This window comes from Carcharhinus amblyrhynchos, chromosome 9 (assembly GCF_965287045.1).
Source record: "Carcharhinus amblyrhynchos chromosome 9, sCarAmb.v2.hapA, whole genome shotgun sequence".
In the NCBI taxonomy this organism is placed as follows: Eukaryota; Metazoa; Chordata; class Chondrichthyes; order Carcharhiniformes; family Carcharhinidae; genus Carcharhinus; species Carcharhinus amblyrhynchos.
The window spans coordinates 87,597,460-87,624,667 of NC_137332.1; the positions used below are offsets into that span (position 1 = coordinate 87,597,460).

A 27,208-nucleotide genomic window follows, 5' to 3' on the forward strand; every position below is an offset into this window, starting at 1 on the left:
CAGGCAAGACTGTTCCCTTCCTGTTGGCGAACACTTCAGTGGTCACGGGCATTCAGCCTCTGACCTTCGGGTAAGGGATCTTGGGTTCATGTCGCACTATCTGTAACCCCCATGACTTGCCTGGGTTTGCAAAACCTCACTTACTGTACTGTCTGGAGACAATACACATCTCTTTAAACTGTGATCAGTGCTCCTTCCACTCACATTATCAGCCACTTCAGGTCTTGAACAGCAGGTTAGGTGTAAGGATTCGCATTTTAATCAGTAATCTCTAAACTGTCTGTGCTTTATATGCTCTGTCTGAGGCCAGAACTCTCCATTCACCTGACGAAGGGGGTAACCCCGAAAGCTAGTGAGTATATTATCAAATAAATAGGTTGGACTAAAACCTGGTGTTGTCAGACTTTTTACTATCAGAGAGTCAGCAGAGTGGGAGCCTTATACTATCAGAGGGTCAGTACTGAGGAAATGCTGCACTGTCAGAAAGTCAGCTCTGACGGAGTATTGAACTGTTAGTGGGTCAATACTGAGGGACACCTGTGCTGTCAGAGGGTCCGTAATGGAGTGCTGCACTATCAGAGGGTCAGTACCGAGGGAGTGCTGCACTGTCAGAGGGTCAGTACTGAGGGAGTGCTGCACTGTCAGAGGGTCAGTACTGAGGGAGTGCTGCACTGTCAGAGGGTCAGTACTGAGGGAGTGCTGCACTGTCAGAGGGTCAGTACTGAGGGAGTGCTGCACTGTCAGAGGGTCAGTACTGAGGGAGTGCTGCACTGTCAGAGGGTTAGTACTGAGGGAGTCCTGCACTTTCAGAGGGTCAGTTCTGAGGGAATGCTACACAGTCAGTGGGTTGGTACTGATGGAATGCTGCATTATCAGAGGGTCAGTACAGAGGGAGACCTGCATTGTCAAGAGGTCAGTACTGCTCAGTACTGAGGGAGTGCTGCACTGTCAGAGGGTCAGTACAGAAAGTGTGCTGTACAGTCAGAGGGGGACAGTCCTGGGGGTTGTTCTGCACTGTTAGGGGTTCTATACTGAGGGAATGCTGCACTGTCGAGAGATCAGTACAGAGGCATCCTTATACTGTCAGAGGATCAGTACTGAGGGAGTGTTGAACTGTTAGTGGGTCAATACTGAGGGACACCTACGCTGTCAGAGGGTTAGTAGTAAAGGAGTGCTGCACTGAGAGAGGGTCACTACTGAGGGAGTGCTGCACTGCCAGAGAGTCAACTTTGAGGCACTGCTGCACTGTCAGAGGGTCAACACTGAGGGAGTGCTCCATTGTCAGTGTGCTGCACTGTCAGAAGGTCAGTAATGAGGGAGTGCTGTGCTGTTATGGGGTCAGTATGAAGGGAAATCGGCACTCTCAGAGGGTCAGTACAGAACTAGTGCTGCATTATTAGAGAGTCACTACTGAGGAGTGCTGCACTGCCAGACAATGAGCACAGAGTGAGTGCTGCACTGTCAGAGGGTCAACATTGAGGGAGTGCTACACTGCCAGAGGGTCAGTACTGAGGGAGTGCTGCACTGTCAGAGGGTCAGTACTGTAGGAGGCTTGCACTGTCAGTGGGTCCGTACAAAGACAGCCCTATACTGTCAGTGGGTCTGTACAGTCAGAGCCCCACACTGTCAGATGGTCAGTACTGAGGGAGCGCTGCACTGTCAGTGGGTCTGTACAGTCAGAGCCCCACACTGTCAGATGGTCAGTACTGAGGGAGTGCTGCACTGTCAGGGGGTCAGTACTGAGGGAGTGCTGCACTGTCAGGGGGTCAGTACTGAGTGAGTGCTGCACAGTCAGAGCGTCAGTACTGAGGGAGTGCTGCACTGTCAGAGGGTCAGTACTGAGGGAGTGCTGCACTGTCAGGGGGTCAGTACTGAGTGAGTGCTGCACAGTCAGAGCGTCAGTACTGAGGGAGTGCTGCACTGTCAGAGGGTCAGTACTGAGGGAGTGCTGCACTGTCAGAGGGTCAGTACTGAGGGAGCGCTGCACTGTCAGAGGTTCAGTACTGAGGGAGCGCTGCACTGTCAGAGGGTCAGTACTGAGGGAGCGCTGCACTGTCAGAGGGTCAGTACTGAGGGAGTGCTGCACTGTCAGAGGGTCAGTACTGTAGGAGGCTTGCACTGTCAGTGGGTCCGTACAAAGACAGCCCTATACTGTCAGTGGGTCTGTACAGTCGGAGCCCCACACTGTCAGAGGGTCAGTACTGAGGGAGTGCTGTACTGTCAGACAGTCAGTACTGAGGGAGTGCTGCACTGTCAGAGGGTCAGTACTGAGGGAGTGCTGCACAGTCAGACGGTCAGTACTGGGAGAGCCTTGCACTGTCAGTGAGTCTGCACAGTGGGAGCCCTACACTATCACACGTTCAGTACTGAGGGAGTGCTGCACTGTCAGAAGATCAGTACTGAGGGAGTGCTGCACTGTCAGAGGGTCAGTACTGAGGGAGTGGGACATTGTCAGACAGTTAGTACTGATGGAGTGCTGCACTGTCAGAGGGTCAGTACTGAGGGAGTGCTGCACTGTCAGAGGGTCAGTACTGATGGAGTGCTGCACTGTCAGACGGTCAGGACTAAGGGAGTGCGGCACTGTCAGTGGGTCAGTACTGAGGGAGTGCGACATTGTCAGGGGGTCAGTACTGAGGGAGTGCGACATTGTCAGGAGGTCAGTACTGAGGGAGTGCGACATTGTCAGGGGGTCAGTACTGAGGGAGTGCTGCACTGTTGGAAGATCAGTATCGTGCAGCTCCACCCCTTACTCCCTGTTTATTATTTACACGCCCAAAGATTTTGGGATTTCCTTTATTTTGACTTCCATTTTAATCGCAGACTGTCATTTATTTTCCATTGCAACATAGGATTTATGAGCTGGAATAGGCCATTCAGTCCTTCAAATCTCCACTGCAAGTTGATAAGATCATGGCTGACCTGATTGCGGCCTTTGTTCCATTTTCTTTTCTGCCCCCACTTGACTCACTTATGTCTTGTAAGTTTGTCTAACTCAGCCTTGAATGAATTCAAAGACTGCATCTGGGGAAGAGAATTGCACAAACTTTCCATCCTCTGACAGAACTAATCACTCCTAAACTCTGTGTTAAATGGTTGAGCTCTTATTTTTGAAATGTGTCCCCTAGTTCTAGTCTGTCCCTAGTGGGAAATCCCACTAGGTCACCACCCAGTCATATCCCCTCAGGATTATGTTTCACTGAGATCACCTCACATTCTACCAAACTCCAGTGGACACAGAGTCAGCCGATCCAACCTCTCTTCATAATATAATCCCCTCATCTCAGTTCATCAGTCAGACATTCTCTGAACTGCTTCAGATAGGGAGACCAGAACTGTACAGATGTATTCCAGATGTGGTCTCACCAAAGCCCTGTACAGCTGCAGTAAAACTGCAGTAAAAAAACTATTTTTATATTCAATTGTCCTTGTAATAAATATTAACATTCCATTTGTCTGTACCTGCACAGTAACATTTGTGGTTCTTTAGTCAGGGAGGCATCTGCAGCCAAAGATGTGACCCCAGGATGTTGTGTTGCCTCTTTGGTGCCCGGGTCAGGGATGAAACTGAACATGGGCATCCTAAAAGGGGAAGGTGATGAGTTAGAGGTCATGGTACAGTTGGTACCAAAGATATGGGCAAAGTGAGGAATGAGGTCTTGCATCACAAATTCAGGGAGCTAAGATTTGAAAATAGGACCCCAATGGTTGTAATCTCTAAGTTACTCCCCGTGCGAAGTCTCACAACACCAGGTTTAAGTCCAACCAGTTTATTTGATAGTAATCCCATAAGCTTTCGGAAACGGTGTTCCTTTGTCAGACTAGCGAGTATAGAAATAGGAAAATATGACAATGAATGTGTGGCTCAAAAGTTGGTATAGGATGGAGGGTTTCAGATTCCTGGATCACTGGGGCCATTTCTGGGAAAGGTCAGTATCTGAACCACACTGGGGCCAACTGCCTTATGGGTACAGTCATAGAGTCATAAAGTCATAGATGTTTATAGCATGGAAACAGGCCCTTTGGCCTAATTTGTCCATGATGCCCTTTTTCTAAACCTCTAAGCTAGTCCCAGTTGCCATCATTTGGCCCATATCTCTCGATACCCATCTTATCCACGTAACTGTCTAAATACTTATTAAAAGACAAAATTGTAACCGCCTCTACTACTGCCTTTGGCAGCTTGTCCAGACACTCACCAACCTACGCGTGAAAAAATTGCCCCTCTGGACATTTTTGTATCTCTCTCCTCTCACCTTAAACCTATGCCCTCTAGTTTTAGACTCCCCTACCTTTGGGAAAAGATATTGATCATCTAGCTGATCTATGCCCCTCATTATTTTATAGATGCCTATAAGATCACCCCTCAGCCTTCTACGTTCCAGAGAAAAAGTCCCAGTCTATCCAACCTCTCCTTATAACTCAAACAATCAAGTCCGGGTAGCATCCTAATAAATATTTTGTGCAATCTTTCTAGTTTAACAATATCCTTTCTATAGTAGGGTGACCAGAACTGTACACAGTATTCCAAGCGTGGCCTTACCAATGTCTTGTACAACTTCAACAAGACATCCCAATTCCTGTATTCAATGTTCTGATGTGGGAATGCCGGCGTTGGACTGGCGTAAACACAGTAAAAAGTCTGACAACACCAGGTTTTAGTCCAACCGATTTATTTGATAATACTCACAAGCTTTCGAGGTTTCCCTCTTCGTCAGGTGAGGGAAACCTCGAAAGCTTGTGAGTATTAACAAATAAATTGGTTGGACTAAAACCTGGTGTCGTCAGACTTTTCAATGTTCTGACCAGTGAAACCAAGCATGCTGAATGCCTTCTTCACCACTCTGTCCATCTGTGACTCCATTTTCAAGGAACTATGAACCTGTACCCCTAATCTCTTTGCCCTATAACTCTCCCCAGTGCCCTACCATTAACTGAGTAAGTCCTGCCCTGGTTTAATTTACCAAAATGCATCACCTCACATTTATCTAAATTAAACTCCATCTGCCATTCGTCAGCACAATTGATCAAGATCCTGCTGCAATTGGAGATAACCTTCCTCACTGTCCACCATGCCATCCAAAATAACTTTCTTCATTGTCCACTATGCCACCAGTGTTGGTGTCATCTGCAAACCTACTAACCATGCCTCCCATATTCTCATCCAAATCAATAGTATAAATGACAAATAAAAGTGGAGTCAGCACCGATCCCTGAGGCACACCGCTAGTCACAGGTCTCCAATTGGAAAACAATCCTCTACAACCTTCTATCATCAAGCCAATTTCGTATCCATTTAGCTACCTGACCCTGGATCTGTTCCTCTGGTTTGTCCCAACACAACCCCATCCATCCCCCACATGGTCACTGTCCCTTGTTGTTCAATTTTTTTTCTCAGTGAGCAAAGACTTCTGCTCTCCCATTAACACATTCTACTCTCCTATCTTTGCCACTATTAACAAACACTCTTCTGTCCTTAATTGTGCCATTAACAGCCCATTTGTTTCATGTCCATTGACAACTTTGATAATCTCTCCTTAGCTCTCATCACTCACCTTCTACTCTATCCTACACCATCGTCATGTATACAATTTTTCTCACATTTCTATACCTCTTCACTCCTGTCTTATGGACTTAAAACATTAACCGTGCTTCTCTCTCATAGAATCCTATAGTGCAGAAGGAGGCCATTCAGCCCATTGAGACTACACTGACCACAATCCCACACAGGCCCCACTCCCACAACCCTAGCTAGTCCCACTAACACTAAGGGACAACTTAACATGGCCAATCCACCTGATCTGCACATCTTTGTGGGAGGAAACCAAATCACCCAGAGGAAACCCACACTGACACAGGGAGGGTGTGCAAACTCCACACAGACAGTGACCCAAGCCATAAATGCTGTCAGACTTGTGAGTTTATCCAGAATTTTCTGTATTTATTTCATAATAGATAGTTCTGCTTTCAAACCTATATAATTGCTTCTATTCATAATTATTCTTAGACCCACACTTCCCATCTTCAAACTGAATTTGAGATCCCTTCATGTTATGACCACTGTCACCTCGAGGCCACCTTACTATGGGGCTGTTGATTAATCCTGTCTCATTACCAGGATCTAGAAGAGCCTGCTCTAAGAAATTAATCCACATACGCTTTATGAATTTATTTTCTAGCCTACCTTTGTCAATCTGACATAATCTAATCTACATGTAGAAAGACACTTGTGATTACTGAGGTACCTTTCTGACATACCCGATTTCCTTTTTCTTCATACTCTGTCTTACAGTGTAACAAAGTCGGCAGCCTATAAACCAGTCTCGCAGATGGCATCTAATCTTTTCAATTTCTTATCTGTGTTTACTTTCAAACAGGTACTCAGCCTGACTGTTGGGAGAGGGGGTCAGTTCAGGCCACAGGCACAGATGGACATGCTGAGATGCAGTCACTATCAAATATTCCATAATCAGGGGACGGATTGTCACAAACTGTTTCTACATCATGCTCTTTCAAGCTAAGATCCTCTCTTGCTATTGTATTGTCACCCTTAAGAAAGTGAGTTATCCCACCAACTTTTCCTCATTTCCTGACATTCAGTAACCTCAAATACCCTTCAATGTTCAGGTCCTAGCCTTAGTCATCCTGCAGTCATGTCTCTGTAATGGCTATTGAGTCACACCTATTTATTTCTAACTGTGCTAGCAATTCATTGTGTTACGAGTACAGGGCCATTACTGTCTTTTTACTACTTTTGCTAACCATAATCTGGCTATCATTGCCTAAGTTGCACCCTGCTCTATCCACCTTGCCATTTCACTTTAATTTACATCTCCTCTCACTTTATGACATGATGATCACTTCACCCAAATGTTCCCCCACAGGCTTTTGGTTCACTTATCCCACCTCATTCCCAACACCAGATCCAACAATGCTCTTTTCCAGTTAGACTGAGAACATTCCAAGGAAATTCAGACATTCCTTCCTCTTTCCTTTTACGCTAACATTATTCCAATCGATATTTGGCTGCAAATCCATCTCCAAAATCACCTCTCTATAGTTCTTGCACATCATTAACATTTCCTTGCAGATTTATTCGTCTATCTCTCTCTCATCCCTGGAGTCTGTACAACACACCCAGTAATATGATCGCTTTTTTGCTTCTCAACTCGAACCAAATGGATTCTGTCCATGGCCCCTCAAGACACCTCCCCTTTCCAACACTATAATCTCTTCACTGATCAGTGCTGTCACCCAACGCCTCTTTTTTTGCTTCTCTATCTTTTCTCAACACTTTATATCCTTGAATATGAAGCCTCCAGCCCTTACCATTTTTATGTCACATTCCCATTATTGTCACGACATTATATTCCCACAAAAGTATTTGTACTTCACGCTCGCTAACTTTATTCTCCATACTGTGCGTGAGTTTACCTACATACATATTAATCTAAGAATCTGAAGACCTGCTTCCTGTACCATGCCACACATCAATCCCCTCTATCTTTCTATTTTTGTGCTCACTGTCATGAGGCACTGAGTGTCATCCTGAAATTACTGCCCTCCAGATCTTCCTTTTCAACTCCCTCCCCATTCATAAAATTCTGATCACAGGATATCAATACCTGGCCTCTCACTGCCATTGGTATCGATGTGTATCATAATGTCTATCTAGTTCGTTCTGTCTCCTTTGCAGTCTGTTCTGCACCCTCTCCATGATGCTCTTTACCAGGGAAACAACAAACAACATGGAACCCACAATGCCAGATACAGAATTGACTATCCGTCCCCTGATTCTGGAATATCTGACAGTGACTGTATCTCAACATGTCCATCAGTGGCACAGTCTGGACTGAACCCCTGCAGGCTTACACCACTCCTAGCAGTCTCACATGCTGAGTACCTGATTGAAAGTAACACACAGCCTGAAGACTCCTGTACCTCTTGTCTCTTGCTTCCCTTCCAAATGACCAGCCAGCCACAATCCTGACATCTCACTGCCTGTGGTGTGACCACTTTCTGGAACATACAATACAGGAAACTCTCATCCTCCCTCCGCAGTGTCACCGGCTGCCTCTTATGCTCAGTAATCTGGGTCTCAAGCTGCAGCAGCTGCAGATACTTCCAGACATGTAGGACTGCTCTCTATTTCAGGTGCCTGCATTTACACTCTCCCACACGATTGTATGTTTGTTGGATGACGGATTTTGCAACTTGCACACTGGAGGGATCGAGATTATAAAATTCTCCTCCTTACTTTTAAAACCCTGCCATAACCTAGCCCCTCCCTATCTCTGTAATCGCCTTTTGCCATTTTCAAAAGACAAAGAATAAAGAAAATTACAGCACAGGAACAGGCATTGTGGCCTTCCAAGTCTGCACCAACCATGCTGCCCAACTGAACCAAAACTCCATAGCCTTCCAGGATATATTTAGTGAGATATAATTAGTGATCTGAAATTCACTCATGATGCAGGAATAGCAAGCCACAGGTCTCAGACACCCATCTGTGATGTTATGCTATGTTCCAGACAGTATCCCATTTAAAGTTTTAATGAATATCTCTAGATAGACTCCGTGTTCATTCATTTATTAATTAATTTACTGATACATTTACGCCAAGTGAATAATTTTAACTGCCCAGTTCCTATTTTAAACAGATACCCTAGTTTTAGTTTATATCCTTGTGAATCCATATGAGGAGGTATTGGAACAGGTGACAAAAAGCTTGGCAAAAAGGTTAAGGTTTAAGGATTGTTGGAAAGGATAAAATTGGTGGAATGAGGCAGAAATGTTAATGAAGAGAATTGAAGGGTTGGCCATTTGTGGTGAAACAATGAAATGTGAGGTGGTGCATTTTGGAAGGTCTAACACAGACAGGAAATATACAGTAAGTTAAGAGTATTGATAGGCTGACGGATCTGGGTGTACAGATACACAGGTCACTGAAAGTGGTAATGCAGGTGGTGAAGATAGTCAAGAAGGCATATGGCATGCTTGCCTTCATTGGCCGGGGTGTTGAGTTTAAAAATTGGCAAGTCATTTTGCAGATTTATAGGACCTTAGTTAGGCTGCACTTGGAATATAGTGTTCAATTCTGGTCGCCACACTACCAGGAGGATGTGGAGGCTCTAGAAAGAGTGCAGAAAAGATTTACCAGGATGTTGCCTGGTATGGAGAACATTAGCCATGAGGAGAGGTTGGAGAAACTTGGTTTGTTCTCACTGGAACGACGGAGGTTGAGGGGCAACCTGATAGAAGTCTACAAGATTATGAGGGACATGGACAGAGTGGATAGTCAGAAGTTTTTTCCCAGGGTGGAAGAGTCAATTACTAGGGGACACAGGTTTAAGGTGCAAGGGGCAAGGTTTAAAGGAGATGTACGAGGCAAGTTTTTTATACACAGAGGATGGTGAGTGCCTGGAACTCGCTGCCAGGGGAGGTAGTGGAAGCAGTTATGATACTGACTTTTAAGGGTAGTCTTGACAAATGCATGAATAGGATGGGAACAGAGGGATATAGTCCCCGGAAGGGTAGGGGATTTTATTTCAGTCAGGCAGCATGGTCAGTGCAGGCTTGAAGGGCCAAAGAGCCTGTTCCTGTGCTGTAATTTTCTTTATTCTTTGTTCTTTAAAAATGGGGGATGTGATGCTGAAGGTGATTACAGGGATAGGGAGGGGCTAGATTATGGCAGGGTTTTAAAAGTAAGGGGCAGGATTTTATAATCTCAATCTCGCCAGTGTGCAAGTTGCAAAATCTGTCTTCCAACGAATGTGCAATCATGTGGGAGAGTGTAAATGTAGACACCTGAAAGAGAGAGCAGTCCTACAAAAGTGCCAGACTGCAGACAAGCATATATCAGATACTCACGAGTGGTAATCTGTAGATTGATGGGTACACTCAGTTTGTTATTCAGCATGGCAGAAATGTTAATGATATATTCAATCCCAGGCTCCAATCCGGTGATGCTAGCTGCAGTCCAATTCCCCGGGACACGGAGCTCTGAGAGTAAGCTGTCAGCAATGCTGGAAGTGTAGGTGATGAGATACTCAGTGACTATCACAGAGCCCTCCCACTCCAGGGCAATGGTGTGATCTGTGACACCAGTCACTCGAAGACTCTGAGGTGGAAACACTAAGCGAGACAAACACCAAAACATTCACTAGTGAAAACAAACATAGAAACGAATACACATGAACACCTCTCTGTCCTCCATCCCAATCTGATTTACTCCTTACCCTAATAAAGCTCACTAGCTTGCACCAAACTCAAAATAAACTGTTGGAGGCAATCCACTTTTCCCAGTATGTTCTCTACACTGAGTCAAGATGAAGTCCAATCTCGCAAACTGAGTATTACGAAGAGTTAACTATCAATATAACAGATACATACATCTACATTACGTAGAAAAAGGAAGTTAAAGAGATATACATCAAGAATACATAGAGGCAGGTACCGACAGAACAAGTGATATAAATTTATGTTTTGTAGAGACTGGTACATATATAACGGAGATTTACATTTTTATGTTTTATAGAGACAGGTACATATATAATAGTGATATACATCTATATAATGCATCAAGAAAGCTTCCTATATAACTGTGATATACACCTACATTACATAGAGACCAGTACCTATCTGACAGATATATATTAGATCGAGACGATACCTAAATAATAGACATAGAGATCTTTATTACATAGAAACAGGTACTTATCTAACAAAGATCTTTATCAATATTACATTGAGACAGGAAGTTATATAATCATAGAATCCCTGCAGTGCAGAAAGAGATAATTTGACCCATCAAAGCCTGCACCGACAACAATCCACCCAGTTCCTATCCACATAACCCCACATATTTACCTTGCTAATCTCCCTGACACTAAGGGGCAATTTCACACAGCCAATTAATCTAATCTGCGCATCTTTGGACTGGGCTGGAAACTGGAGCACCCGGAGGAAACCCATACAGACAAGAAAGTGCCAACTCCACACATAGTTACCCAAGGCCGGAATTGAACCCAGGTTCCTGGCGCTGCAAAATAGCAATACTAACCACTATGCTACCATGCCGCCATTTATAGAATCACAGGATCCCTACAGTGCAGAAGGAGGCCATTTGGCCCATTGAGTGCATTGACTCTCCGAAAGATATTCAGGCCCCCATAACTTTCCGCATTTACCATGGACACTAATTGGCAACTTACCATGGTCAATCCACCTAACCCGCACAACTTTTGAGTGTGGGGGGAAACCAAAGCACCCAGAGGAAACCCACACAGACACAGGAAGAATGTACAAACTCCAGAGATATGGCCATACAGAGATAAACATCGACATTACATAAAAACAGAAGCTACATAAAAAGAATTATACGTCTGTATTACACAGAGATAAGGAACTATATAACAGAGATATGCGTCAATATTACATAGAGACAGGATATACTATATAAAAGATATACATCTATACATATAGAGACAGAATACTACCTAACAGAGATACATATCTATATTACATAGAGACAGAGCCCTATGTAATAGAAATAAATGTCTATATTACATAGAGACAGGACGCTATATAACAGAGATGTATAAGGGCAGCATGGTGGCAGAGTGGTTAGCACTGCTGCCTCACAGTGCCAGGGACCCAGGTTCAATCCAAGCCTCGGGTCACTATTTGTGTGGAGTTTACACATTATCCTCAAGTCTGCATCAGTTTCCTCCAGGTGCTCTGGTTTCCTTCCACAGTCCAAAAATGTGTGGGTTAAGGTAATTGGCTATACTAAATTGACCCTAGTGTCAGGGGATTAGCAGGGTAAATACATGGGTTACGGCAAAAGGGCCTGGGTGTGATTGTGGTCAGTGCAGACTCGAAGGACCAAATGACTCCTTCTGTACTGTAGGGATTCTATGATCTGTATTGCAGAGGCAGGAGCTGTAAAGATGGACATCCATATTACATTGGGAAAGAAGCTACATAACATACTATATAGCTACATATAAGAAGCTCTGTAATCTATATTACAGAGAGACGGGCACTATATAATAAGAAATATACATCTGTACCACATAGAGACAGGGAGCTATACAACAGCGACATATATCCATATTACATTGACATAGGTCCCTTTATAAAACAGGTATATATCTATATTACATAGAAAGAGGAAGCTTTATAAATTTATATAAATGATTTGGATGTGAATGTCCAAGGCATGCTTCGTAAGCTTGCGGATGATACTAAATTAGGAGGTAATGTTGACAACGAGAAAGGTTATCAAAAATTACATGAGGAGTATTGATTACTTAGGGAAGTGGGCCGAGAATTGGCAAATAGATTTCAATACAGGTAAGTGTGAGATCTTGCATTTTGGAAAGTCAAACCAGGGTAGAACGTATACAGTGAATGGTAGGGCCCTGGGGAGTGTTGAGGAACAGAGGGACCTAGAAATAAAAGTACATTGAAAGTGGTGTCACAGGTAGACACAGGTAGAGTGGTGAAGAAGGTGTTACGCACACTGGCCATCATCAGTCAGGGCATTGAGTATAAGAGTTGGGACATTATGTTACAGTTGGTGGGGCTGCACCTGGAGTAGTGTGTACAGTTTTGATCACCTTATCATAGGAAAGATATTGATCAACTGGAAAGAGTGCAAAGAGGATTTACAAGGATGTTGTCAGGACCAGTGGACCTGAGTTATAGGGAGCGGTTGGCCAGGCTAGGTCTTTATTCAAAAAGAACAAAGAAAAATATAGCACAGGAACAGACCCTTTGGCCTTCTAAGCCTGTGCTAATCATAGAACATAGAACATTACAGCGCAGAACAGGCCCTTCGGCCCACGATGTTGCGCCGACCAGTTAAAAAACAATGACCCTCTAACCTAAACCAATCCCTTTTCATCCATAAACCTATCCACGGATCTCTTAAACGCCCCCAAACTAGGCACATTTACAACTGCAGCAGGCAGGGCATTCCAATCCCTCACCACCCTCTGGGTAAAGAACCTACCCCTGACATCCGTCCTATAACTACTCCCCCTTAATTTAAAGCCATGCCCCCTCGTGCTAGCTTTCTCCATCCGAGGAAAAAGGCTATCACTGTCCACCCTATCTAAACTTCTAATCATCTTATATGTTTCAATAAGATCCCCTCTTAGCCGCCTTCTTTCTAGCGAAAACAACCCCAAATCCCTCAGTCTCTCCTCATAGGACCTCCCCTCCATACCAGGCAACATCCTGGTAAACCTCCTCTGCACCCTCTCCAAAGCCTCCACATCCTTCCTATAATGTGGGGACCAGAACTGCACACAATACTCCAAGTGCGGCCGCATCAGAGTTGTGTACAGTTGCAACATGACGCTGCGACTCCTAAATTCAATCCCCCTACCAATAAACGCCAAGACACCGTATGCCTTCTTAACAACCTTATCTACTTGATTCCCAACTTTCAGGGATCTATGTACACATACACCTAGATCCCACTGTTCATCCACACTATTCAGAGTCCTCCCGTTAGCCCTATACTCGACACATCTGTTATTCCTACCAAAGTGAATTACCTCACACTTCTCCGCATTAAACTCCATCCGCCACCTCTCGGCCCAGCTCTGCAACCTGTCTAAGTCTCCCTGCAAACTATGACACCCTTCCCCACAATCTACCACACCTCCGACTTTGGTGTCATCAGCAAATTTACTAATCCACCCAACTATACCCTCATCCAGATCATTAATAAAAATTACAAACAGCAGTGGCCCCAAAACAGATCCCTGAGGCACACCACTCGTAACTGAACTCCATGACGAATATTTACCATCAACCACCACCCTCTGTCTCCTATCTGCTAGCCAATTCCTGATCCAATTTCCTAGATTACCCTCAATCCCATACATCTGCATTTTCTGCAGAAGCCTACCATGGTGAACCTTATCAAACGTCTTACTAAAATCCATATATACCACGTCAACTGCCTTACCCCCATCCACCTCTTTGGTCACTTTCTCAAAAAACTCAATAAGGTTAGTAAGGCACGACCTACCCGCTACAAAACCATGCTGACTATCTCCAATCAATTCATTACTCTCCAAATAACTATAAATCCTATCCCGAATAATTTTTTCTAAAACCTTGCCCACAACAGAAGTAAGACTCACCGGTCTATAATCGCCGGGGAAGTCTCTGTTCCCCTTCTTAAACAATGCGACAACATTCGCTATCCTCCAATCTTCCGGCACTATACCTGAGACCAACGACGACCTGAAGATCAGAGCCAGAGGCTCTGCAATCGCCTCTCTTGCCTCCCAGAGAATCCTGGGGTAAATCCCATCCGGCCCAGGGGACTTATCTATTTTCAAACCCTCAAGAATATCCAGCACATCCCCCTTATCAACTGCAATACTGTCTAGTTTACACCCCTGCGACCCAGTGTTCTCCTCAGCTACATTCATGTCCCCCTGCATGTCTACCCTAACTAAACTAAGAAAAGATTATAGTATTGGAAAGGGGAGATGTCCTTACTCGGCCCATGTCCCTCTATTTCCTCCCTACTTATATACCCATCCAGACCTCTTAAATGTTGCTAATGTGCCTGCTTCCACCACCTCCTCTGGTAGCGCATTTAGGCATCCATCACTCTCTACATAAAATATTTCCTCTGCACATCTCCCCTAAAATTTCCTCCTCTCACATGGAATCTGTGTCCCCTTGTAATTGGCACTTCCACCATTGGGAAAACCCTCTGACTATCCACCCTGTCTACGCCTCTCATCATTTTGTATCCCCTCAGGTACCCCCTCAGCTTTCCTCTTTCCAGTGAAAACAATCCCAGTTTATTCAACCTCTCCTCATAGCCAACACCCTTGAGACCAGGCAACATCCTGATGAACCTACCTTGCACTCTCTCCAAAGCTTCAAAGGGAGGCACAATGATACAATGGTTAGCATGGCTGTTTCATAGCACCAAGGACCCAGGTTCAATTCCAGCTTCGGGTGACTGTCTATGTGGAGTTTGCACGTCTATGTGGATTCCCGGAGGCTATTTCCCAGGGCTGAAATGGTCGCTACGACAGGACACAGGTTTAAGGTGCTGGGGAGTAGGTACAGGGGAGATGTCAGGGATAAGTTTTACACTCAGAGGGTGGTGGGTGAATGGAATTGGCTGCTGTCGGAGGTGGTAGAGGCGAATTCGTTGGGGTCTTTTAAGAGACTTCTGGATGAGTACATGGGAATTAATGGGATTGAGGGTTATAGGTAGGCCTAGTAGGTAGGGATGTGATCAGCGCAACTTGTGGGCCGAAGGACCTATTTGTGCTGCAGTTTTTCTATGTTCTATGTTCTCTCTGTGTCTGTGTGGGTTTCCTACAGATGCTCCTGTTTCCTCCCATAGGCCAAAGATGTGCAAGTTAGGGTGACTGACCATGCTGAATTGTCCCTTAGCATTCCAAGATGTGTAGGTTAGGGGAATTGGCAGGATAAATATGTGGGGTTATGGGGATAGGGACTGGATGGGATTGTTGTCAACGCAGGCTCAATAGACCAAATGCATTGTAGGGATTCTATGATTCTTCCACATTCTTCTGATAGTGTGGTGACCAGAATTGCACACAGTACTCCAAATGCAGCCTGAACAGGATTTTACATAGCTGCAACATGATTTCCCAACTTTTCCACTCAATGCCCCGGCTGATGAAGGTAAGCATGCCATATGTGTTCTTAATCACTTTGGGGAACTGTGGACCTCCATACCCAGATTCCTCTGTATGTTAATTCTCCTAAGAATTCTGCCATTTACAGCATAATTTTTACCTAAATTTGATCCTCCAAAATGCATCACCACACATTTAGAACATAGAACATAACAGCACAAACAGGCCCTTCGGCCCACAAGTTGCGCCGATCACATCCACACCTACCAGGCCATAGAACTATCTGTAACTCCCAATCCCATTAAATCCCATATACTCATCCAGAAGTCTTTTAAAAGACCCCAGTGAGTTCGCCTCTACCACCACTGAAGGCAGCTGATTCCACTCACTTACCACCCTCTGAGTGAAAAACTTACCCCTAACCTCTCCTCTGTACTTGCTTCCCAGCACCTTAAACCTGTGTCCTCTCGTAGCGACCATTTCAGCCCTGGGAAATAGCCTCCGAGAATCCACTCTATCTATTCCTCTCAACATTTTATAAACCTCTATCAGGTCACCTCTCAACCTTCGTCTCTCCAGGGAGAAGACACCTAGTTCCCTCAATCTATCTTCATAAGGCATGTCTCCCAATCCAGGTAACATCCTTGTAAATCTCCTCTGCATCCTCTCAGTAGCCTCTACATCCTTCCTGTAGTGAGGTGACCAGAATTGCGCACAGTGCTCCAAGTGGGGTCTGACAAGGGTCTTATAAAGTTGCAGCATTACCCCCCAACTCCTAAACTCAATCCCTCAATTAATGAAGGCCAATACACCATACGCCTTCTTGACCACATCCTCCACCTGCGAGGCCAATTTGAGCGTCCTATGGACCCGGACCCCAAGGTCCTTCTGCTCCTCAACACTGCTAAGACTCCTACCCTTGATATTGTAGTCCTTCATCCCATTGGTCCTGCCAAAATGGACCACTACACTTTCATCCGCATTGAAATCCATCTGCCACTTCTCCGCCCAGTCTTGCATCCTATCTATGTCACACTGCAACTTCTGACATCCCTCCAGACTATCCACAACACCTCCAACCTTTGTATCGCCAGCAAACTTACTAACATTTGTCCAGATTAAACGCTATCTGCCATTTTTGTGCCCAAGTCTCCAATTTATCTATGTTTTGTTGAATCCTCCGACAATCCCCAGCTCTATCAGCAGCTCCACCAATCTTTGTGTCATCTGCAAATGTACTAATCAGACCACCCACATTTTCCTCCAGATCATCTTTATATACAACAAACAACCAAGGTCCCAGCACTGATCCCTGCCAAACACCACTAGCTATAGATCTCCATTCTGAGAAACAGCCTTCCACCGTACTCTTTGTCTTCTATGACCAAGCAAGTTCTGTATCCGTCTAGCCAGACCACCCCAAATCCCATGTGATTTTAGTTTCAATACCAGTCTGCCATGTGGGACCTTGTCAAACACCTTATTAAAGTCCATATAAATTACATCCACAGCCTTCCCTCATCAATTATTTTTATCTCCTCTCCCAAAGACTCAATCTCGTTGACCTTCCCAGGCAAAACCATGTTGCCTGTCACTAACTAGTCCATTTTCTTCTAAATGTGCACATATCCTGTCTCTCAACATCTCCTTTAGAACACAGGAGAATGAGGGGTGATCTTATTGAGATGTACAAAGTCATGAGGGGCACAGATAGGATGGATACAGTAAGAAGTCTCAACACCAGGTTAAGATGCTTTTTATTGTGCCCAACCTAGTCCAATGGCGGCATCTCCATATCATAGATAGGATGAACACATGTAGCCTTTTTCCCAGGGCAGGGGAATTGAACACTAGAGGGTATAGGTTTAAGGTGACAGGGGAAAGGTTTAAGAGGGATCTGAGAACAACTTTTTGACACAGAGGGTGGGGCATATATGGAATGAGCTGCCACAGAAATGGTTGATGCAGGTTCAAAAGCAACATTTAAAAAGCATTTGGATAAATATGTGGATGGAATAGAATTAGAGGGACATAGAACCATAGAACATTACAGCACAGAAACAGGCCTTTTGGCCCTTCTTGACTGTGCCAAACCATTTTTCTGCCTAGTCCCACTGACCTGCACCTGGACCATATCCCTCCACACCCCTTTCATCCATGTACTTGTCCAAGTTTTTCTTAAATGATAAAAGTGAGCCCACGTTTACCACTTCACCTGGCAGCTCATTCCACACTCCCAACACTCTCTGTGTGAAGAACCACCCCCTCCAATATTCTCTTTAAACTTTTCCCCCTTCACCCTTAACTCATGTCCTCTAATTTTTTTTCTCCCCTAGCCTCAGTGGAAAAAGCCTGCTCGCATTCATTCTATTTATATCCATCATAATTTTATACACCTCTATCAAATCTCCCCTCATTCTTCTATGCTCCAGGGAATAAAATTATAACCTATTCAACCTTTCTCTGTAACTCAGTTTCTCAAGTCCCAGTAACATTTTTGTAAACCTTCTCTACACTCTTTCAACCTTATTAATATCCTTCCTGTAATTAGGTGACCAAAACTGCATACAACACTCTAAATTTGGCCTCACCAATGTCTTACACAACCTCACCATAAATTCCAACTCTTATACTCAATACTTTGATTTATAAAGGCCAATGTTCCAAAAGCATTCTTTACGACCCTATCTACCTGTGATGCCACTTTTAGGGAATTATGTATCTGTATTCCCAGATCCCTCTATTCTACTGCACTTTTCAGTGTCCTACCATTTACCTTGTATGTTCTACCTTGGTTTGTCCTTCCAAAGTGCAATACCTCACATTTGTCTGCATTAATCTCCAGCTGCCATTTTTCAGCCCGTTTTTCTAGCTGGTCCAAATCCCTCTGCAAGCTTTGAAAACCTTCCTGACTGTCCACTACACCTCCAGTCTTTGTATCATCAGCAAATTTGCTGATCCAATTTACCACATTATCATCCAGATCACTGATATAGATGACAAACAACAATGGACACCCTTTGGCACACCACTAGTCACAGGCCTCCATTTAGAGAAGCAATCCAAATATGGTCCAAACACAGGCAATTGGGACGAACTGAGAAGGCACCATGGTCAGTTAGGCTGAAGGGCCAGTTTCCATGCTGTATTGATCTGTGACTCTGAGCTAGATAACAGAGATATGCGTCTATATAATCGTAGAATCATATAGTGTAGAATTATAGAATCCCTACAATGCAGAAGAAAGTCATTCTGCCTATCGAGTCTACAACAACTACAATTCCACATAGACCTTATTCTGATAAACCCTTATATTTACTCTGCAAATTAACACTAGGGTTAATTTAGCATGGCCAATCAACCTAACCCACACATCTTTGGACTGTGGGAAGAAACCGGAGCACCCGAAGGAAACTCCATACAGGAATCAAGGCCGGAATTGAACCTGGGTCCCTGGCACTGTGAAGCAGCAATGCTAACCACTGAGCCACCCTTTCCCTGTCAGGTCTTCGCCGGCACATTAGAAACACCCAAACTCCCACCTAATCCCTCTGACAGCATTTGACCCATATCCCTGAATGTTATAGTCATAGAGTCATAGAGATTCACATTATGGAAAAAGGCCCTTCAGCCCAAATTGTCCATGCTGCCATTTATTTTAAATCCGAAGCTAGTCCCAATTGCCCGCATTTGGCCCATATCCCTCTATACCCATCTTACCCATGTAACTGTCTAAATGCTTTTTAAAAGACAAAATTGTATCCACTTCTACTACTACCTCTGGCAGCTTGTTCCAGACACTCACCACCCTCTGTGCGAAAAAAATCGCCCCTCTGGATACTTCTGCATCTCTCTCCTCTCATCTTAAACCAACACCCTCTAGTTTTAGACTCCCCTACCTTTCGGAAAAGATATTGACAATCAAGCTGATCTATGCCCCTCATTATTTTATAGACTTCCATAAGATCGCCCTTCAGCCTCCTACGCGCCAGAGAAAAAGGTCCCAGTCTATCCAGCCTCTCCTTATAACTCAAACCATCAAGTCCCGATATCTTAGTAAACCTTTTCTGCACTCTTGCTAGTTTAATAGAGTGACCAGAATTGTACACAGTATTCCAAGCGTGGCCTTAACAATGTCTTGTACAACAAGACGTCCCAACTCCTGCATTCAATGTCCTGACCAATGAAACCAAGCATGCTGAATGCCTTCTTCACCACTCTGTCACCTATGACTCCACTTTCAAGGAGCTATGAACATGTACCCCTAGATCTCTTTGTTCTTTAATCTCCCCAATGCCCTCCCATTAACTGAGTAAGTCCTGCCCTGCTTCAATCTACCAAAATGCATCATCTCATATTTATCTAAATTCAACTCCATCTGCCACTCATCAGCCTACTGGTTCAATTGATCAAGATCCCGTTGCAATCCGAGATAATCTTCTTCACTGTCCACTATGCCACCAATCTTCATGTCATTTGCAAACTTACTAACCACGCCTCCTATATTCTCACTCAAATTATTAACAGAAATGACAAAAAACAGTAAACCCAGCACAGATCCCTGAGGCACACCACTGGTCACAGGCCTCCTGTTTGAAAAATAACCCTTTACAACCACCCTCTGGCTTCTGTCATCAAGCCAATTTTACACCCATCTAGCTACCTCACTGTAGATTCCATAAGATTTAACTGTATACAACAACGTACCATGCAGTATCTTGTGAAAGGCCTTGCTGAAGTTCATGTAGACAATATCAACCAGACTGTCCTCATTTACCTTCTTGGTTACTCCGGTTGAGGAGGTTTGGGGGAGGTTGAGGGGTTTGTAAAAAAATCAGCAAGATAGACATGTCCCTTGGTCAAATACAGATGTATTTCTCTGTTAGCTAGGTACTTGTCCATATATACTATATATGTACATCTTTGTTATTTACGTACATATCTCTTTTTAATATAATGTCTCTGATATATGGGTACCTGCTTCTATTTAATACAGATTTATATATCTGTTGTACAGCTTCTTGTCTATATGTAAAATAGATTCATATTTCTGTTACATGGCTCCTGTCTCTGTAAAGGGATGGTGCAGGAGGGAGGGTTTCAGATACCTGGAAAATTGGGGCTCATTCTGGGGTAGGTGGGACTTCTACAAAAGGGATGGTCTACACCTGAACCAGAGGGGTACCAATATCTTGGGGGGAAAATTTGCCAATGCTCTTCAGGAGGGTTTAAACTGATTCAGAAGGGGGATGGGAACCTGAATTGTAGCTCCAATGTACAGGAGGTTAAGAATAGGGAGGTCATGGATAAGGTTTCAAGGTTGCAGCAGTGTATTGGCAGGCAGGATGGTGGTTTGAAGTGTGTATACTTTAATGCTAGGAGCATCAGTGGATAGGCATATGGGTAATATTGGAACAGTTTAGGTTGGAGGGTCATTAGATTGGTTCCACTGGTCGGCACAACATCGAGGGCCGAAGGGCCTGTACTGCGCTGTAATGTTCTACGTTCTATGTAATATAAATGCATATCTCTGTTATATAGTTGTCTCTGTGTGTTACAGGTGTGTAGCTCTGTTAGATAGATACTAGTCTCCATACTATAGTATGATTTGGAATTCAGGGACAGAAACTGTGAGGTTCTTGAGCAAACTGACATCAGGAAGGACAAGGTATTGGAGGTGTTGGTAGCCTTAAAAGTGGATAGATCTCCAAGTCCAATGAATTGTGCCACAGAGAGATGTGGGAGGAAAGGGAGAAGACTGCAGGGGCTCTGACCCAAATTTTCAATTCCTCTCTGGCCACAGGGGAGGTGCCAGGTGACTGGAGAACAGATAAAGTGGTTCCACTATCTCAGAAGAGTTGTAGAGATAAATCAGGGAACTACAGACCAGTGAATCTCATGAAAATGGTGGGGAAACTACAGGTGAAACCTCTGAAGGAGAGCATATATTCTCCAGATGGAGAGGCAAAACTTGATCAGGGATAGTCAGCATGGCTTCATCAGAGAGCTAGCAAATATGATTGAATTTTCTGAGGAGGTCACCAAGTGTGTAGACAAGGGTAGCACAGTCAATGTAGTTTATATTGATTTCAGCAAAGCCTTTGACAGGGTCCCACATGGGAGACTTGTAAGGAAAGTAAATTCACATAGGATACAGGGTAATTTGATAAAGTGGGTTCAAAATTCGGTCAGTTGTAGGATGATGACAGAAGACTGCTTTCGTGACTGGAAGCCAGTTTCCAGTGGCATACCACAGAGGTCTATGTTGGGTCCCCTATTATTCGTCATTTATATAAATGACATTGATGACTATGTGGGGGGTAAGATGAGTAAGTTTGCGGATGACACAAAGATTGGACAGGTGGTTAACAGTGAGGTGGCGTGTCTTGGATTACAAGAAGATAGTCCAGCAAGGGGCATGCATGCGGCAGGTTGTAGTGGGCTGCTCTTGGACGTTGCTTCGGGAGTTGCCTATTGCTTCATGTCATTAGTGTGCTTAAACTGGACCATCTCGAGGGCAACATGACAGCTCAGAGACTATCTCTGTTGCTGTGCGGACACATGGATTTGGGCCTGTGTCTGTGGGAGTTTGCATGTTCTCCCCGTGGTTGCGTGGGTTTCCTCCGGGTGCTCCGGTTTCCTCCCACATCCCCAAAGATGTGCTTTTAGGCTGATTGATTGGGTACTAAATTGTCCCTAAATTGGACCTCCCTGATCCTCGCACATTAGGCGTAGACTAAAATCATGAATAGGTCACTGAGACAGTGGGACGGCGGCGCGGGCTCGTTGGGCCGAAGGGCCTGTTTCCCGTGCTGTGTTGTTCTTTGTTCTTTGTTCTTTGTATATAGATGGAATGGTAAAATGGACAAATAAGTGGCACTTGCCTTTATCAATCGAAGCATACATTACAAAAGCAGGGGAGTCCTATCAGAGTTGTATAGAGCTTTGGTGAGGCCAGAACTAGAATACTATGTTCAGTTCTGGATGCCACATTATCGAAATGATGTGAAGGGGTGTAGAGGAGATTCACCAGGATGCTGCCGGGGATGTAACATTTAAGTTATGAAGAGAGGTTAGATAGGCTTGGGTTGTTTTTCTTGGAGCAGAGAAGACTGAGGGGCAACCTGATCAAGGTGTGCAAGAGGGACATGGACAGACTGGATAAGGAGCACCTGTTCACTTTAGTTGAACGGTCAGTCACAAGGGGACATATCTTCAAGATGAGGGGCAGGAGATTTGAGGGGGATGTGAAAAGAAACCTTTTTACCCAGAGGGTGGTGATGGTCTGGAATGTGCTGCCTGGGATGGTGGTAGAGGTGGGTTGCCTCACGTCCTTTAAAAAGTATCTGGATGAGTACTTGGCACATCATAGATGTGCGAAGTACTGAAGATTGGAAGGTGGCAAATGTTGTGCCTTTGTTTAAAAAGGGCTGCAGGGAAAATATAGGCCAGTGAGCCTCACAATGACAGTGGGCAAGTTGTTGGAAGGTATTTTGAAAGACAGGATCAACAGGTATTTAGAGACGCAAGGACTGATTAGGGACAGTTGACATGGCTTTGTGAGTGGAAAATCATGCATCACAAATAGGATTGAGTTTTTTGAAGGGGTAACCAAGAAGGTAGATGAGGGCAGTGCAGGTGATGTCATCTACATGGATTTTAGCAAGGCCTTTGACAAGGCACCACATGGTAGGTTGTTGCAAAAGTTTAAATCTTACGGGATCCAGGGTGAGGTATCTAAATAGGTGCAAAATTGGCTTGATGACAGAAGCCAGAGGGTGGTTGTAGAGGATTGTTTTTCCAACTGGAGACCTGAGACCAGCAGTGTGCCTCAGGGATAAGTGCTGGGTCCACTGTTATTCGTCATTTATATTAATAATTTGGATGAGAACAAAGGAGGCATGGTTAGTAAGTTTGCAGATGTCACCAAGGTTGGTGGCATAGCGGACAGTGAAGAAGGTTATCTCAGATTGCAATGGGTCACTGTCTGTGTGGAGTTTGCACATTCTCCTCGTGTCTGTGTGGGTTTTCTCCGGGTGCTCCGGTTTCCTCCCACAGTCCAAAGATGTGCGGGTTAGGTTGATTGGCCATGCTAAAATTGCCCTTAGTGTCCTGAGATGCATTGGTTAGAGGGATTAGTGGGTAAACATTTAGGGATATGGGGATAGGGCCTGGGTGGGATTGTGGTCAGTGCAGAGTCGATGGGCTGAATGGCCTCTTTCTGTGCTATAGAGTTTCTATGTTTCTATCTTGATCAATTGGGCCAGAGGGCTAACGAGTGGCAGATGGAGTTTAATTTAGATAAATGCCAGGTGATGCATTCTGGTAGACTGAACCAGTGCTTACTCGGTTAATGGTAGGGCATAGGGGAGAATCACAGAGCAAAGAGATCTAAGGGTACATGTTCATTGCTCCTTGAAAGTGAAGTCACAGGTGGATAGAGTGGTGAAGATTGAATACAGGAACAAAGAACAAAACAAAGAACAACACAGCGTGGGAAAAAGGCCCTTCGGCCCAACGAGCCTGCGCCGCCACTTTAACATTGTGATTTCCCTCTTCCACTCATGACCCTTGTCTACGCTTATGGCACTCCACGTTGGAAACCAGATTGAGGGGAGAATAATTTAGGGACAATTTGTTACACCAATCCGCTTAAGAGCACATCTTTGGGGTGTGGAAAGAAACCTGAGCACCCGGAGAAAACCCACGCAAACACGGGGAGAATGTGCAAACTCCCACAGATACTGGCCCAAATCCATGTATCTGAACACAGTGATAGTCACTGAGCTGTCATGATGCCCATCTGCTGGTCCAGTTTAAGCATACACTAATGACGTGAAGTACTAGGCTACTCTCGAAACATCCAAGAGCAGCCCTCGCACGACCCACCATGTGTATGCCCCTTGTTAGACAACAAGGCGGACCGTCGCACCTGTGGATTAAAAGAGAAAAATATCAACAACAAAGAACAATTGATTCCCAGGGACGTCCCAAGGCTCTGATCCTTATTTAAAACAGTCTCCTATATCCCTCCATCTCTATTTCGCTCATGTATCTAAGTATCCCTCAAACAAGTCCCAGCATGCCTGCCTCCACCACCTTACCTGGCAGCACATTCCATACCCCCACAACCCTCTGTGTGAAAAACCTCCCTCTAGCATCTAAATTATACCTCCCTCCACCCCCTCACCCTAAGCCCACGGCCCCTAGTGATATTTGTTTCCAATCTAGGAAAAAGCTTGCCACTGCTTACCCTATCTATATCCTTCATAATCTTATACACCTCTATTAGATCCCCCCTCAATCTCTGTCTTTCTAAGGAAAACAGCCCCAATTTACCCAATCTTTTCTAATAACCCAGTCCTTCCATACCAGGCAGCATTCTGGTAAACCTCCTCTGCGCTCTCTCCAGGGTCTCCACATCTTTCCGGTAGTAAGGCGACCAGAACTGGACGCAGTAGTCTAAATGCAGCCTAACCAACATTCTATACAACTGCAACATTAGACGCCAGCTCTTGTACTCTATACCCCTTCCTATAAGAGGAGTTGGGATATCTCGTTGTACAAGACATTGTTAAGGCCACACTTAGAATACTATGTATATTTCTGGTCACCCTATTATAGAAACAATATTTTTAAACTAGAAAGAGTGCAGAAAAGATTTACTCGGATACTACCGGGACTTATAAAGAGAGGTTGAATAGGCTGAGACTTTTCCTCTGGAGAGTAGAAGGCTGAAGGGTGATCTTAGAGAGGTCTGTAGAGATAGTCAATATCCTTTCTCAAAGGTAGGGGAGTCTAAAATTGGAGGGCATCAGTTTAAGGTGAGAGGGAGAGATACAAAAGTGTCCAGAGGGGCAATTTTTTCACACAGGGTGGTGCATGTCTGGCACAAGCTGCTAGAGGTAGTAGTAGGGGCGGGTACAATTTGGTTTTTCAAAATTCATTTCGACAGTTACCTAGGTAAGATGGGTGTAGAGGGATGTGGCCCAAATGCGAGTAATTGGGACCAGCTTCAGCGTTTAAAAAAAGACGGCATGGACAAGTTGGGCCAAAGGGCCTATTTCTACGTTGTAAACCTCTATAAGAACATAAGAACTAGGAGCAGGAGTAGGCCATCTGGTCCCTCAGCCTGCCCCACCATTCAGTAAGATCATGGCTGATCTTTTTGTGGACTCAGCTCCACTACCCGCCTGTTCACCATAATCCTTAATTCTTTTACTGTTCAAAAATTTATGTATCTTTGCCTTAAAAACATTCAGCAAGGTAGCCTCAATTGTTTCACTGGGCAGGGAATTCTACAGATTCACAATCCTTTGTGTGAAGAAGTTCCTCCTCAACTCAGTCCTAAATCCGCTTCCCCTTATTTTGAGGCTATGCCCCCTAGTTCTAGTTTCACCCGTCAGTGGAAACAATTTCCCTGCTTCTATCTTATCTATTCCCTTCATAATCTTATATGTTTCCATAAGATCTCACCTCATTCTTCTGAATTCCAATGAGTATAGCCCCAGTCTACTCAATCTCTCCTCATAAGCCAACCCTCTCATCTCCGGAATCAACCTAGTGAATCTCCTCTCCACCCCCTCCAGTGCCAGTATATCCTTTCTCAAGTAAAGAGACCAAAACTGTACACAGTACTCCAGGTGTGGCCTCACCAGCACCTTATACAACTGCAACCTAATCTCACTGTTTTTAAACTCCATCCCACTAGCAATGAAGAACAAAATTCCATTTGTCTTCTTAATTATCTGCTGCACCTGTAAACCAACTCCTTGAGATTCCTACACAAGGACACCCAGGTCCCTCTGTGCTGGCCTGCTGCAATTTCTTACCATTTAAATAATAGCCCACTTTGCCGTTGTTCCTACCAAATTGGCTGACCTCAATTTACCAACATTGTAGTCCATTTGCCAGGCCCTCGCCCACTCACTTAGACTATCTACATCCCTTTGCAGACTTTCAGCATCCTCTGCACACTTTGCTCTTCCACCCATCTTAGTGTTACCTGAGAATTTTGACACACTACACTTGATCCCCAACTCAAAATCTATGTAAATTGTAAACAATTGCAGTCCCAACACTGATCCTTGAGGAACACTACTAGTCACTGATCGCCAACCAGAAAAAAACACACTTTTACTCCCACTCTTTGCTTTCTGTTAGTTAACCAATCCTCTATTCTTGCTAATATATTGCATGGAGGTCAGTCACCAGTGGAGTGCCCCAGGGATCTGTTCTAGGATCCTTGCTGTTTGTCATTTTCATAAATGACCTGGATGAGGAAGTGGAGGGATGGGTAAGTAAGTTCGCCGATGACACGAAGGTCGGTGGTGTTGTGGATGGTCTGGAAGGATGTCAGAAGTTGCAGCAGGGCATAAATAGGATGCAGGACTGGGCGGAGAAGTAGCAGATGGACTTCAACGCGGATAAGTGTGTAGTCGTCCATTTTGGCAGGACCAACGGGGTGAACGAGTACACTATCAAGGGCAGGAGCCTTAGTAGTGTTGAAGAGCAGAAGGATCTTGGGGTCCGGGTCCACAGGACTCTTAAATCGGCCT

At 44.6% G+C, this 27,208-nt stretch overlaps 1 protein-coding gene across 5 annotated transcripts in view; it reads right to left on the reverse strand.

Annotated features, from left to right (window-relative positions):
• tnr (tenascin R (restrictin, janusin)) overlaps window positions 1-27,208 on the reverse strand; it is a 281,530-nt gene that overhangs the window by 158,119 nt on the left and 96,203 nt on the right. For 4 of the 5 annotated variants that reach the window (XM_080196057.1, XM_080196053.1, XM_080196054.1 and 1 more), the window contains exon 4: window positions 9,868-10,131. The exons of the other annotated variant lie outside the window; for it this stretch is intronic. In XM_080196057.1, coding sequence (XP_080052183.1) covers window positions 9,868-10,131 — 264 coding nt within the window. The remainder of the gene's footprint in view (window positions 1-9,867; window positions 10,132-27,208) is intronic. 5 annotated transcript variants of the gene reach the window in all.